General features: G+C 42.2%; 2 protein-coding genes across 3 annotated transcripts in view; both read right to left on the bottom strand.

Annotated features, from left to right (window-relative positions):
• Positions 1-14607, bottom strand: part of DAB1 (DAB adaptor protein 1) — a 1195266-nt gene that overhangs the window by 1007191 nt on the left and 173468 nt on the right. The gene's annotated exons all lie outside the window — the stretch shown is intronic.
• LOC111532953 (heterogeneous nuclear ribonucleoprotein A1-like) overlaps positions 2493-14607 on the bottom strand; it is a 69252-nt gene continuing 57137 nt past the window's right edge. The window contains 3 exon segments of the mRNA XM_026454146.1: positions 2493-3366; positions 3368-3794; positions 3797-3900. Of these exon segments, the coding sequence (XP_026309931.1) occupies positions 2790-3366; positions 3368-3794; positions 3797-3900 (1108 nt within the window). The 3' untranslated portion in view covers positions 2493-2789.

Genomic DNA, 14607 nt, shown 5'->3' with positions numbered 1-14607 from the left:
AGGGGGACGGTCTGTAGCTCCGCGCAGCTCTCTCCACAGCATCTAGGCCTGAACCTGTGACCCCAACTCCGCGAGCAGAGCCATTACCCACCCCTGAGACTGCCGGCATTAAGATCCTCTCATTACTGGCCATGCAGATTGTTCCCGGCGATAATGAGGTGGCAAGAGAAGAAACCATCCTGGGGGAACTTCTGAGAGCCAAGCCTTCAACAGTAGATGAATTCCTAACCTGCCGTTTTAAAAACTGTCTCTCCAAATCGCCAGGAATATTTTTTTCCAGGAAAGCTTTGACCCTTCTCTTTGTCTTTATTTTTAGACTATGTGCTGAAAGAGGTAGAATTCCATACTCACTCACCCTTTCTTCCCTTGCATCTTTGTTTTTATCTCCATCCTTCTCTTGCCTCCTTTCTCTCCCTTTTTCTCTCTTTTCTCTTTTTCCCCTTTGTTGCTTCTCTTTTTTCCCTTTATTCTCCTATCCCTTCACACAGCATAAAGATGTAAGGTTTGGAACAAAATACATTATGGGTCCAAATTGCAGCTCTGCTCCCTGGTAATTAGGGATTTGGGCAAGATTATCAATTTTTTTTTTTTTTTTTGGAGCTTCTGTTATTTATCTGAAAATGGAGACTAAAATTTTCAGGGTATTAAGGTTATTAAATGCCCTTATTTATAGAAAGAGGTCTGTTAAGGTACATGGGCACATAACCAGCACAGAATAAATGCAGGTACCCTCCTGTATTCAGCAAGGCTTTATTGAGTTGAGTCCATGTTATATGTCAAGTCCTGTGGTAGACACCAGGAAACAGAATAAGTTTTGGTTTCTTCTGTTAAGTAAGTTTTCCATTTTGACACTCAAGAAAAGCCTGGGAATTTTGAATTTTCTTAAACTAAATAAAGATAAATATTCTTCCTAGTATACATCAAATATCCAATTGGATGTAACTAACTTCTCAAAGCTAAGCAAACTGATGCAAAGGACATCATGGCAATTAAAATGTTTATTTAATCTAAATCATTTTCTTGGGTGATATCTTGTCCCTCCCACAGAACACATTTACAGAAAGGAGAACTTTTCTTTTGTTGATTTTATTTTCTGTTGTTTTTTTTTTTTTTTTTTTTTTTGAAGGTAGGATTATGAACTACTTTAAGGCCCTCTGAAACTAGGAAGGATGTGAGTAAAGTAAAACATCATATCCTTATTTTTATTTGCATTTTTAAAATTACTAATGAGGTTGAACACATTTCCATATTAGTTTCAAGGTACTTTGCTAGAACTTGTTTTATGATTTTAATTGGTTACTGTCCATCTGGTATCTTCTCTACTAAGCCATGAGCTTCCAGAGAACAGAGCCTGAGCAGCACTTGTCTTTGTATTCTTTGTGTGGTGCAGTAAACAAAGCATTCACACAGACTGGATGCTGTAGAAAGAGTTCCTGCCATGTGCCAGCCACTGGTGCTGGGGATAGAGGGATGGGAGCTCTCAGAGGTACACTCTAAGTCCAGGGACACCTATAATTTGTGGGCCACTCGCTGAGTGGAGAAGAACTGATTTTGTTTGAAACTGAAGTTCAAAGTCCAGCTCTGCCACTATTGGTGGTCTGATCTTGGGCAAAGTTGCTTCATCTCTTTGAGCCTCAGTTTCTTTAGCTGTAAAATAAGGACAAGCTCCAAGATCCTTCCAAATTCTTATCATGACGTGATATTTGTGTAATATATACATAGCCTGAAAATGAGATTCAAACTTTAGTTATTTTGGAAAGTCTGTTTATTATGCCATGGATTGTGTCAAGCAGTTCCACCCAAAAGAAATATAGCATGGGCTATGAATGCAAGCCATATATGTCACCTTAAATTTGCCACTTAGCCATGTTTAAGTAAAAATAAACAGGTGAAATGAATTTCCATAATATATTTTCTTTAATCCAATATATCCAAACTGTTATCATTTCAACAAGTGGCACCGGCCACATTTCAGGTGCCCAATAGCCACGTGTGGTTGGACAGCGTGGCGTGAAGTGTGGCACAGGGGAGGTGGGCCTTCGCTGCTGCTGCTGCCCTCTGGTGGATATACAGGTGAGTGGCCTCTCACAAATGAGGGGTGTGGGTACAATGAAGTCACCAGCCCGTGTGTCCTACTAACCTTTATGATAGCCCCTTCACTCCTCTCATTTAAAGCATAGATACTAATTTTCATTTTTTTAACCCATTCGTTTGTTTATGGTTAAAGAGCCACCTTCGATTCACTAGTCAAAGTAATCACATTGAATCACAGCAGAGCAGAATAAATGAAAGATCTTCAGGCAATTCCATACATGTGAGAAATATGGGCTCTTCTACTGACACTCTCTCAGGCCAGGAACTTAACTAGGTCATCTCTCTGCCTCAGTTGAAATTCCAGTCAACAACTCTTTATCTGGCATCCAAGGAAAAAGGAAACATAGATAACCTGAACTATGTTTTTAAAGGTATTTATTCAGCATCACGGTCAGACTATTACATTTAGCAATCAGCAGCATGGGTGCAAAAAACAATCTACATTAAAACCCTTTGTTGGAATGCTTTACACTTTCCACAGAACAGAAACTAAAATAACCTGTTATACAATTAGTCACAAATATAGTCCTCGAGTTTTTTTGCCCATACCCATGAGTATTTGTCCAAAACATGTCTTCTTTGTAGCAGCTAGGCCCTGCTACCACTGTGCATGGCTGAGTTCACAAATCTGTTGTAACCTGTAGCTTCCCTATCACTTCTCTGGCTCTACTCTCCTGCTAAGCTTTGTTTCCTAATTAAAATCTTCTGCCACTGCCATAGCTACTGCTGCTACTGGAACCACCATAGCCACCTTGGTTTTGTGGTTTGGCAAAGTATTGGTCTCCACCACCATAGGGGCCAGAGCTTCTGCCTCCAAAATTTCCTCCCTTCATGGGTCCAAAATTTGAAAACTGACTGTTGTAATTGCCCAAATCACTGTAGCTTCTGCCACCTCCAAAATTGCTTCCACTACCACCGCCAAAGCTGCCTCCGCCTACGTTGTTATAGCTGTCATAGCTGCCACTCCCGCCATAGCCACTGCCCTGGTTTCCATAACCCTGTCCACCACATCCATAGCCTCTGCTTCCTCCAGAGTAACCAGCGCTGCATCCTCCATAACCACCATCATTACCAAACCCATTATAACCATCCCCATTGCCACCATATCCACCACCACCACAGCTGCCACCAAAGCCACCATGACCACTAAAGTTTCCTCCATGACCAGAATTGTCATTCCCATCAAAACCACCTCCATGACCACCACCAAAGTTTCCAGAACTTCTTCGGCCTCTTTGGCTGGAGGAAGCACTAGCCATCTCTTGCTTTGACAGTATGGTATTTCCGAATGACAATCTTATCCACGGAGTCATGGTTGTCAATGGTTACAAAGGCAAAGCCCCTTTTCTTGCCACTGCCTTGGTCAGTCATGATTTCAATCACTTCCATTTTTCCAAACTGTTGAAAATAATCTCTTAGGTGATGTTCTTCAGTGTCTTCTTTAATGCCACCAACAAATACGTTTTTCACAGTTAAATGGCCACCTGGTCTTTGAGAATCTCCTGAGACAGCTCTCTTTGTTTCCACAACTCTTCCATCCACCTTGTGTGGCCTGGCATTCATGACTGCATCCACCTCCTGCACAGTGGCATATGTGACAAACCCAAAGCCCCTGGAGCACGTGCTGTTTGGATCTCTCATGACCACACAGTCCATGAGCGTTCCCCATTGCTCAAAATGGCTCCTCAGGCTCTCATCGTTGTTTCAAAGCTCAACCCTCCAATGAAGAGCTTCCTCCACTGTTCTGGCTCTTTAGGAGACTCTGACATAGATATGATGACAGGGAGAAGAGAGACTTTAACGATGCTGCATCGGTGGCATCCACAGGCAGAAAGGAGCAAGCTGACGAAGGTATCTTAACCTGAACTATTTTTGCACTTCTTCCCTATAATAATTATGCTCAGAGTCATCCAGCAACCACATTGAAAGCTTCTGTGGGGCCTTCTGCATCACTGGAGAAGGAATTGATTGTGTCTGGTAAATTATAATTCTTTCCAAATTAGAACCAACTATATGACATAGGTTGTGACCTGCTAGTAAGTAGAGTATTTGATGAGCTGGAGAAAATTATTTTGGAAAAGAAGAAAGAGATTTGGGATTCAGACTTAGGTTTGACTCTTAACTATGCTATTTGCTATATGACCTTGAGTTTGAAATTTCGTCTTTTTAGATTTTAGTTTTCTTATCTGAAAAATAGAAATGATACCTCACATTGCAGGGTATTCTTAGTATTACATGATCACTATTTATTCAATAGATACTTATTGAGCACATATTATATGCCTGGCATACACACACATGCACACACACACACACACACAGAGAGAGCAGTGAATAAAATAGAATCCACCTCTCCTTTCATGGGGCTTTTAGCCTGGTAGGGAAAGAAAAGTGTTTGAAAAGGGGGCATACAGGACACCATGAAGGCATGAAGTTGGGAACCTTATGGAGTCTCAGGCAGGGTACCCTAAAGAAGTGATATTAAATGGAGACCATGACAATGAGTAGAGATCATCTAGATAGAGAGTTGTATGGAGAAGGGTAGAGGGTGTATAAGGCAGTATTCTAGGCAAACAGAACAGCATGTGCAAAGGCCCTGAGTTAAAAGAGAACATTGATCAGGTGAGCATCTGAAAGCAACTCAGTCCAGAACAGAAAGAAAAAGCAATGAGGCTGAAATTTATCGGGCCAGATACAGCAGACTCTTGTGAGCCTATAAGAGTTTGGTACTATATTCAAAGAGCATGGAGCTATTGGAAGATATTAAACAGGAGAGTAATATTATTATATTTCTTTTTGAATTCTTTCTGGCTCTGCAGTAAGACAGGTATTCAGTTATGGTGAGGAGAACAAAGTGCAGGTTACAGCAGAAATAAAGGTGAAATTTGATGGGATTTTGGACTAGACATGTGGTAGTGTGATGAAGAGAAGGAATTAATCATTAATCTAATGAATATTTAGGTAGAATAAGAGAATTAACCACATTGCTTTATTTTTATGAGTTGAACGGTGGCACATGGCTGATAGATTTTGCCTTGCTGAGCTTTTCCTAAGTATCCATAGTTCATTCAGCAAATATTAGTGATGCTCTACTACATGCTACATGTTGTTCTAGGTGTGGGAAATACTGTGATGTCTTACTCCATTTTGTGTTGCTATAAAGGACTACTTGAGTCTGGGTAATTTATCAAAAAGAATTAGAAGATTTTTTTTTTAATATATACTTTAAGTTCTAGGGTACATGTGCACAACATGCAGGTTTGATACATACGTATACATGTGCCATGTTGGTTTGCTGCACCCGTGAACTCATCATTTACATTAGGTATTTCTCCTAATGCTATCTCTCCTCCTCTCCCCCATCCACCGACAGGCCCTGGTGTGTGATGTTCCCTGCCCTGTGTCCAAGTGATCTCATTGTTCAATTCCCACCTATAAGTGAGAACACGCGGTGTTTGGTTTTCTGTCCTTGTGATAGTTTGCTCAGAATGATGGCTTCCAGCTTCATCAATGTCCCTGCAAAGGACATGAACTTATCCTTTTTTATGGCAGCATAGTATTCCATGGTATATATGTGCCACATTTTCTTAATCCAGTCTATCATTGGTGGACATTTGGGTTGGTTCCAAGTCTTTGCTATTGTGAATAGTGCCGCAATAAGCATATGTGTGCATGTGTCTTTATAGTAGCATGATTTATAACCCTTTGGATATATACCCAGTAATGGGATTGCTGGGTCAAATGGTAATTCTAGTTCTAGATCCTTGAGGAATCGCCACACTGTCTTCCACAATGGTTGTACCAATTTACACTCCCACCAACAGTGTAAAAGTGTCCCTATTTCTCCCCATCCTCTCCAGTGTCTGTTGTTTCCTGACTTTTTAATGATTGCCATTCTAACTGGCATGAGATGGTATCTCATTGTGGTTTTGATTTGCATTTCTCTGATGGCCAGTGATGATGAGCATTTTTTAATGTGTCTGTTGGCTGCATAGATGTATTCTTTTGCGAAGTGTCTGTTCATATCCTTTGTCCACTTTTTTATGGGGTTGTTTGTTTTTTTCTTGTAAATATGTTTAAGTCTTTGTAGATTCTGGATATTAGCTTTTTGTCAGATGGGTAGATGGCAAAAATCTTCTCCTATTCTGTGGGTTGCCTGTTCACTCTGATGGTAGTTTCTTCTGCTGTGCAGAAGCTCTTTAGTTTAATTAGATCCCATTTGTCTATTTTGGGTTTTGTTGCCATTGCTTTTGGTGTTTTAGTCATGAAGTCCTTGCCCATGCTTATGTCCTGAATGGTATTGCCTAGGTTTTCTTCTAGGGTTTTAATGGTTTAAGTCTAAGATTTAAGTCTTTAATCCATCTTGAATTAATTTTTGTATAAGGTGTAAGGAAGGGATCCAAGTTCAGCTTTCTACATATGGCTAGCCAGTTTTCCCAGCACCATTTATTAAATAGGGAATCCTTTCCCCACTTCCTGTTTTTGTCAGGTTTATTAAAGATCAGAGGGTTGTAGATGTGTGCCATTATCTCTGAGGCTTCTGTTCTGTTCCATCGGTCTATGTATCTGTTTTGGTTACTGTAGCTTTGTGGTATAGTTTGAAGTCAGGTAGTGTGATGCCTCCAGCTTTGTTCTTTTGGTTTAGGATTGACTTGGCCATGCGGGCTCTTTTTTGGTTCCATATGAAGTTTAAAGTAGTTTTTTCCAGTTCTGTGAAGAAAGTCATTGGTAGTTTGATGGGGATGGCATTGAATCTATAAATTACCTTGGGAAGCATGGCCATTTTCATGCTATTGATTCTTCCTATCCATGAGCCCATGGAATATTCTTCCATTTGTTCGTGTCCTCTTTTATTTCATTGAGCAGTGGTTTGTAGTTCTCCTTGAAGAGTTCCTTCACATCCCTTGTAAGTTGGATTCCTAGATATTTTATTCTCTTTGTAGCAATTGTGAATGGGAGTTCACTCATGATTTGGCTCTCTGTTTGTCGAAGAGAAGAGATTTATTAAGCTTACAATTCTGCAGTCTGCACAAGAAACATAGTGCCAACATCTGCTTTTGGTGATGGCCTCAGGCTGCTTCCACTCATTACGGAAGGCAAAGAAGTGCTAGCTTGTAGAGGTCTCATGGTGAAAGAAAAAGCAAGAGTGAAAGTGGGGAGCTGCCAGGGTTTTTTAAACAACCAGCATTCATGGGACCTAATAGAGTAAGAACTTACCCACTTCCCAAAAATGGCTTAATCTATTCATGAAGGATCCACCCCCATGACCCAAACATCTCCCATTACCCAATTCTAAAGCTGCTTTCACATATTCAGCTATCTTTATAGCAAGACCCCACTCTTGGCACCAGTTTTCTTTTTCTATTTTGTTTTGCTATGAAGGAATGCCTGAGGCTGGATAATTTGTAAAGAGAAAAGGTTCATTTGGCTTACAATTCTGATGTGTGGAAAGGTTCAATATTGGGCATCTAGTGGTCTCAGGCTGCTTCCACTCATGGCAGGCAGTAGGTGAGGGAGAGCCCATGTGTGCAGAGATGGCATGGTGAAAGAGGAAGCAAGGGGCTGGGGAGTGCCAGGCTCTTTTTCAACAACCAGCTCTTGAAGGAACTTTAGAGCAAAAACTCACTCACCCCTGAGGGAGGGCATTACTCTATTTATGAGGGATCTGCCCCCATCACTCAAACACCTTCCATTAGGCCCCACCTCCAACAGTGGGCATCAAATTTCAACATGAAGTTTGGAGGGAACAAATAACTAAACCATAGCAGATGGTAAATGAAAACAGACCAAAATTCCAGCTCTCATGGAAATTATATTCTTTTGGAAATATAGTAAAGATAATATATGAAAGTAGGTGCCACATGGTAGAAACCAAAAAACATAGATTCATTTCCTTCTTCCCTTTCCTAGTTATGGCAGAGAAACCCAATCTGTATATTTACATTTAAATAACTCTGTGAAATTAGTCTGCAAGCTAAACCAATGCTGTACTAGCAGATAAAAGTTTGAGATTCCCATGGTGTCAACCATACTCGCTGTTGATATCTGTTTGGATCTCACTTCCTGTCTTCTCACCTAATCCATGGCCCCACATTATTGACTGCTACTTATTTTCACTTGTATGCTATACTGAAGGGAACAACAAGAGGGAAGAAGTTAGCAAGGAAGAATAACACTAGAACTAAAAGTCAGGGCTTTCTTTTTGTTGAACACATACTGGGCATCAGCACTGTGCTGACTTCTTTGCATCACAATTCTAGGAGTATGGCATTATCATCCCTGTTTCACAGATAAAGATGCTAAGTCTTAGTTTCCTGGGATGAGAAGTTGCTTCTGTCTGAATAATTAGCAAGCAATTTTAGCTGCCTTTCTCCTTCCATTTCTCTGCCAAGAGGAGATAACAGAGTAACTCCTATATCTACAATTTTAAAATTCTCATGGCTTAAAGACTCTACCAGTGCAAAGAGTTCTTTCCACTCCTCCATCTTTATTTCATAACCTCATACCATTCATTTTTGGTCCAGGTTTCTTTCTTTAGCTCCATAAGGCATCTCAGATTTTGTGTTTCAGCCAACAGGCATGCATGGGGACACCAGATACTCTATTTAAAAGCATGGACCACTACATTAATAAGAAGTATTTACACGCTAGGGGTTGAGAAACCTGCATCTCCTAACTGCAATGAACGAAGGGCTGCCTGCAATGCTGCTGGTTACAGCTAGACATAAAACCCATTATCAGCTCATTGGCTGTTTGGACATAAAACTGCTTGGTCTCACAAAGATATTTCCTCACCATGGGGATAAGTTTAATAAGAACTACAGATGATAGTAAAAAGCACATTTATTTCCTATAACCTACAGAAAGTCTTTATTGCATATAGGATAAATAACAGGCCACTGTGAGTTACTGGTCTGTAATTCCACTTAGGAGGTTTGGGGCATGAAACACAGTGGGGAGAAATTGCTGTTTTAAAAATGAGGCCTGGGAGTTGGAGGCCCAGGAGAGGAGGAAGATGAGTTTCTGTGTGAAAACATGACAACCCGCTGTCAAGCAATGGTCCAGCACAGCCACATTCATGAAGGCATGGGCAGCCTTTCTACTCAGCAGCAGGTGGCCTGAGGCAAAATTACTAAGCAATACAAATATTATCTTGCCTCATACTTAATGATTTTCAAAGCTATACCATAACCCATCTTTTCACTGGACCCTTACAAACACCACTGGAGATAAGCAAAATGAGGACTCTTATCCCCATTTTACAGATGGGAGAGCAATGCTCACATAGGAGAGCCAGGATTTCAGAATATGCTGTTGTATCATGCAGAACACAGACCTTCAAAGACCACAGGATCTGCAGAGCTGGCTCCTGTTACGTCTCTGATCTCATCACACTCAGTTCCCAGCATGCACATCCTTGCTTCTTCTCAGATGCTCCAGGCATGCTCTGGTTTATAGCCTTTGTGCGTGACCTTCCTTCTACCTGGAATCCTCATCCTCCAGGTATCAGAATGGTGTCCTCCCTCAACTCCATTTAGATCTGTGTTCACATATCACCTTCATTCTACTCTATTTCCATTTGCAACCCCACCCCTGATACTCCCTCTTTCCCTTTTCTGCTTTGTTTTTATCCATAGTACTTAATCATCTTCTGACAGTCAGTATATTGTCTTTATTTGTTTACTATCTACTTTTCCCATCAGAATGTAAGCTCCTTGAGGGCAGAGAATTTTGTCTGCTTTGTTTTCCACTATATGTTTGACTAGTGATGGACATATGCTAGATGCTCAGCAAATACATGCTGAATAGATTAATGTATGCACACATCTATATTAGTACTATTGGAAATGAGGGTGAGTGATCACAGGGCTTCAAGAAAGGGTCTCACTCTTGGCTCACTGCAACCTGTCTTCTGGGCTCAAATGATCCTCCTGCCTCAGCCTCTCAAGTAATTGGAAACACAGGCATGTGCCATCACGCCCAGTGATTATTATTATTATTTGTATTTTTTGTATAGACAGGGTCTCCCTATGTTGCTGAGGCTGGTCTCAAACTCCTCAGCTCAAGCAATCTGCCTCCCTTGGCCTCACACAGTGCTAAAATTCCATGTGTGAGCCACCATGCCTGACCTCATGTGCATTCTTAACGTTGGGTTATGTCACCTTGCTCATCACAACCTAACTTCTCCATTTTCTGGCTCTCAGGCTCTGCCTTCTCATCAATGCCCCAGTGCAAGATGTCTTCTGTCTGATCCTCCAGATCCATGCTCCAGGCTTCTCCACTCAGCCCAGGGCCCCAGGATGCTATCCACGTGAACTGCACCATGGGCTCTCTTGTTCTCTTTTGTCCTCCGGTTGAGGTAGGCCAACAGGGTCTTGACAAGAGACCAAGTTAGTGTATTCACTCCGTTGGCTTCCTCCCTATGTCATCACCTTGGGATGGCTTCCTTTCTCAACCAAAAGTCACTGCTCTGCTCAAGATGGCTTCTTCACAGGACTTCCTGTCTTAGTTCCAGTACCTGCTCCCTCACCCACACCATCCATTTCCAGGGGTGGTAGCAGCCCTGCACATTGCTCTATCTCCTATGTTTTCCCTATACTCTGCTCACTTAAACGATCCCTTTATTAAACCCTCTTTAGATTACTCTAATCCAGTGTACCTTCTATTTTCTACTAGGACCCTAACTGATGACACACTTTGTAAACTCTGATTTTCCCCTCTGGCCTCAGTCAACCTGATTCTCCCTCTTTCAATGGGAGTGTGCATATTATATGTGTAAAGTGCCTACCACAGTGCTTAATATATTGTAAGTGCTCATGAATGTTTATTTTTTTATTATGAATCACTTCATAATCTGATTCCTGTCTTCTTTTCACCTTTAATCATTTCTACTCCCCTTGGCCACCCCCATTGTACTGGGTTAAATAGCATCCCCTCAAAATTCATGTCTACCCAGAAACTCAAAATACAACCTTATTTGGAAGTAGGATTCTTGCAAATGTATTTAGTTAAAATGAGGTCATACTGGATTAGGGTGAGTCTAATCCTATTGAATTAGACCAATAGGATCTAGTCCAATAGGACAAATTAGAAACCACCATAATCCAATAACTGTTATCTTTATAGGAAGAGAAAATGGAGACACGCACATAAGTAGAACAGCCACGTAACGACGGGCAGAAACTGGAGCACTACAGCTGCAAGACAAGGAATGCTGAGGACTGCTAGCAACTGCTAGAAGATAGAGAGAGGCAAGGAAGGATTCTTCCCTAGAATCTTCAGAGAGAGCATAGCTTTACCAACACCTTGGTTTTGGACTTCTAGCCTCTAGAAACTGCAAGAGAATAAATTTCTGTTGTCTTAACCTACCCCAGTTTGTGGTATTTTGTCATGGCAGCTTTAGGGAATACATATACCCACCAACTCCACATTGAGTGCCCACAATGAACACAGTCTTTCTCACCTCCAAGTCCCTGCATAAGCTGCCTAGGAGCATCCTCTCACCTGTTTTCCACCTGACCACCTCCTGCTTGCTATTCCTCACATTGTGCCGCCTTATCCTGAGACCTTCCCTGACCATCCAAGTCTAGCTTAGGGTAGCCTCTCTTCTGAGTTGCAGTACACTCTGTCTTTTTGCCATCACAACACCTATCACATTGCACAACAGTTGCAACGCTGTTATGTGACTGGTTATAACACCATTTATTGCACTGTAGGATTTGTGAGGACAACCCTCTCCGTCTTATAATCCAATCCGTCTATTCTTAGTTGTATTATGGGTGCCTAGTATGTGTTAATGCTGAGTGGTACTCGTTAATTGCTTACTACATACTCAGTACCATTCTAAGTTATTTATATTAACTCATGTACATCAACTTGTTACCTTATGAGGCAGGTACAATTAATTTTCCCATTCTGTAGTTGGCTACAATGAAAAGCATGGGCTGAGACATCTGCATTATTCTTGGCATTCTTCCAGGTGCACTTTGCAATTCCACCAGCAAACCCCATTGCATGATTTCAGTTTCCAAGTGCAAATCCATCTTAGCCTTAAACTCATTTATGCCATTCGCTCCCACTATATCAGCTACGCTCGACTGTTGCATGGTGCAATAACTCTCTGCCAGCCTCCGAACAGTTTTCCCAGTCATCAAGAAGGTGCAATTGATTCAAAGTGTTAATATTTGCTCACCACTGAGACCATCCGGGGACTTCATCACTCATAGCAATGCCACCCACTGGAGCCACAGAAGTGCAGGGCTCTGAAAGGCTATGCATGAGCTGATGATGAGAGATGCAGGCTTCTTGGATAAGCAAAATCTCATCACGGAAAGATGTGCATCCTCTCCCCTAACTTGGGCTTTCTGGCAGACAGATGAGAAGAGGTTTAAAGTAAAATAAATGGAAATTGCATATCTATTCATGCTATGAAATCCTGGAGTTCCTGAATCCTCACACATTCATTGAACTATCTTGTATATTAAATATGTACTAAGTGCCAGACTTTCTGCTAGTTGCCAGGAACACAACACAAAATAAAAGGAAGGCTCCATGGTACCCATCTTCCTGCCTTCAGGTAGGAACACACCTGTACATCTGTGGCCATCTGCTCTATCTCAGTTCCTTTAAGACAACTGGACTGACTCACAGAGAAAAGTGAGGACTGTACCAGGACCATTTGCAGTGAAGGTCTCAGCCCCACCTTCTTGCTCTGCACACAGCCTGTCCCTGCCTGTCTCCCTCACTGTGTCCTGCCTCTTAGCATGGGTTGCTATTTTAAGATCCTCCTTTTGCCTCCCTGGGCTGATCACTGCCATTACACCTTCCCTGGAAGCAGCAAAATGGGGTGGCCATGAGCATGGGCTCTCAGCCAGGCAGCCTGAGTTGAATCCATCTCTGCTATACTCTAGCTGTGTAACCATAGGGAAGTCACTGCAACCCACATACCCCAGTTTCTTCATCCATAAAATGGCAACACAAATGATAGTCACTACTTAAGAAGGTTGTTGAGACAATTGAATGAGGTAACAGGCAAAGTGTTTAAGACAGTGCCTGATGCACAGTAATCACTCAATAAACATGCTGGATAATTCTGTTATAGTATTATTATCACCTGGTTGATGCTGGATACACACATGCTACTATAAATCTTGTCATCTCTTTTTATTTATGCACATATTTTTCTTTTGTTTAGCAAAGGTTTATCAACTGGCCACAAGGCCCCATTTAGAAACTACGGGGGCTACAAAGGAGAAATAAGATGCAGTCCTCAACTTCAAGGACCACACAGTCTAATGGCATAAACAAGCAAGACTATTAAAAATAGCCCAATGCACTACATGGGGTGCTTTATATGCTTGCCATTTTTCAGTCTGCCCAATAATCTCATGGAGTAAGCACTCATTATCGTCATCTTCATTTCACAAGAAGTCACAGCGAGGCTAAGCAATTTCTCCAGGCTTACACAGCTAGGAAATGTCAGAGAAAGGATGCAACAACAGGCAGTCTGACTCCAGAGGCGACACTCAGGGTCCCTATGCCAGGCAACGATCATGGCACTGACAACCGTGCTGGAACTTCCTGGGAGCTCCCGGGAAGGCAGCACAAAGAGGACTGATTTCTGACTAATGAGCAGGATTTTTCATGTAGTGCAGGGGAGGGCATACCAAGCCGGGAGGAGCAGGCTGAGCAAAGTGGGGAGAGCACACATTCGGGAAAGGGGCAGTCTGGGGATTCCAGAGGCTGGCCTCTGTGTGGGGAGAGCAGCAGGTGAGGAGGAAGGGTGGCAAAGGAGGCAAAGGTCAAGCGAGTCCAGGCCAAGGAGTCCACACATCTCTCATATGCAGTAGGGGCTCACAGGCTGAATGATGTGGTTGGATCTGCAATTTAAGAAGAAAATCAAAAGCCAACTCTCTCCAACAGACTTCTCTGCTAGCTCTCTAAGGTAAGGAGGAGGTACAGAAGACAGCCAGAATCATGCCCACGGTTATGTGTATTATGGTGTGTGCTGTGGATAAAAGAGCATAGAGATTCCTGTAGATAGACCAGTTTTTCACCCTCGATTTCCTTCTTCTTACTGTTTGACTTTGGAAAACTTGCCTCACATCTCTGAGCTCATTTGCTCCCCAGGGTAAAGAGCAACTGGTGAAAGCCGCCTCACAGGGTAGATAAGTGGAAGAGTAAATTGGGAAAATGCGGGTGCCCAGGAGATCTTTATTTTTTTTTTTTTTTTTTCTGACAGTTCCTCTGTTGCTGCCCTTTCTGCACCTTCTGTGGGGTGTTCGGGGTCTCCTGCCCAAGGACCCATAAAGTCCTGGCCTGCGAACAGAGAAGCATGTCTCAAGTGTTATAAGTGAGTGTGCAGAAGTCTCAGGGTACTGCCAATTCTCAGCTGCCTGGGCCAGCAGCCATGGGCTGTTAAGCAAGAGGCGACATTAGCCTGAGCAGTGTCTTCCGTGATTACCTTTGTTCACACACCTTTTCCTGCCGTGACATCACATTACAACATGGAGC

Source organism: Piliocolobus tephrosceles, chromosome 1 (genome assembly GCF_002776525.5).
Source record: "Piliocolobus tephrosceles isolate RC106 chromosome 1, ASM277652v3, whole genome shotgun sequence".
Lineage (NCBI taxonomy): Eukaryota > Metazoa > Chordata > Mammalia > Primates > Cercopithecidae > Piliocolobus > Piliocolobus tephrosceles.
Note: the sequence above shows the minus strand (reverse complement) of the source record. Positions and strands in the feature narration are given on the sequence as shown.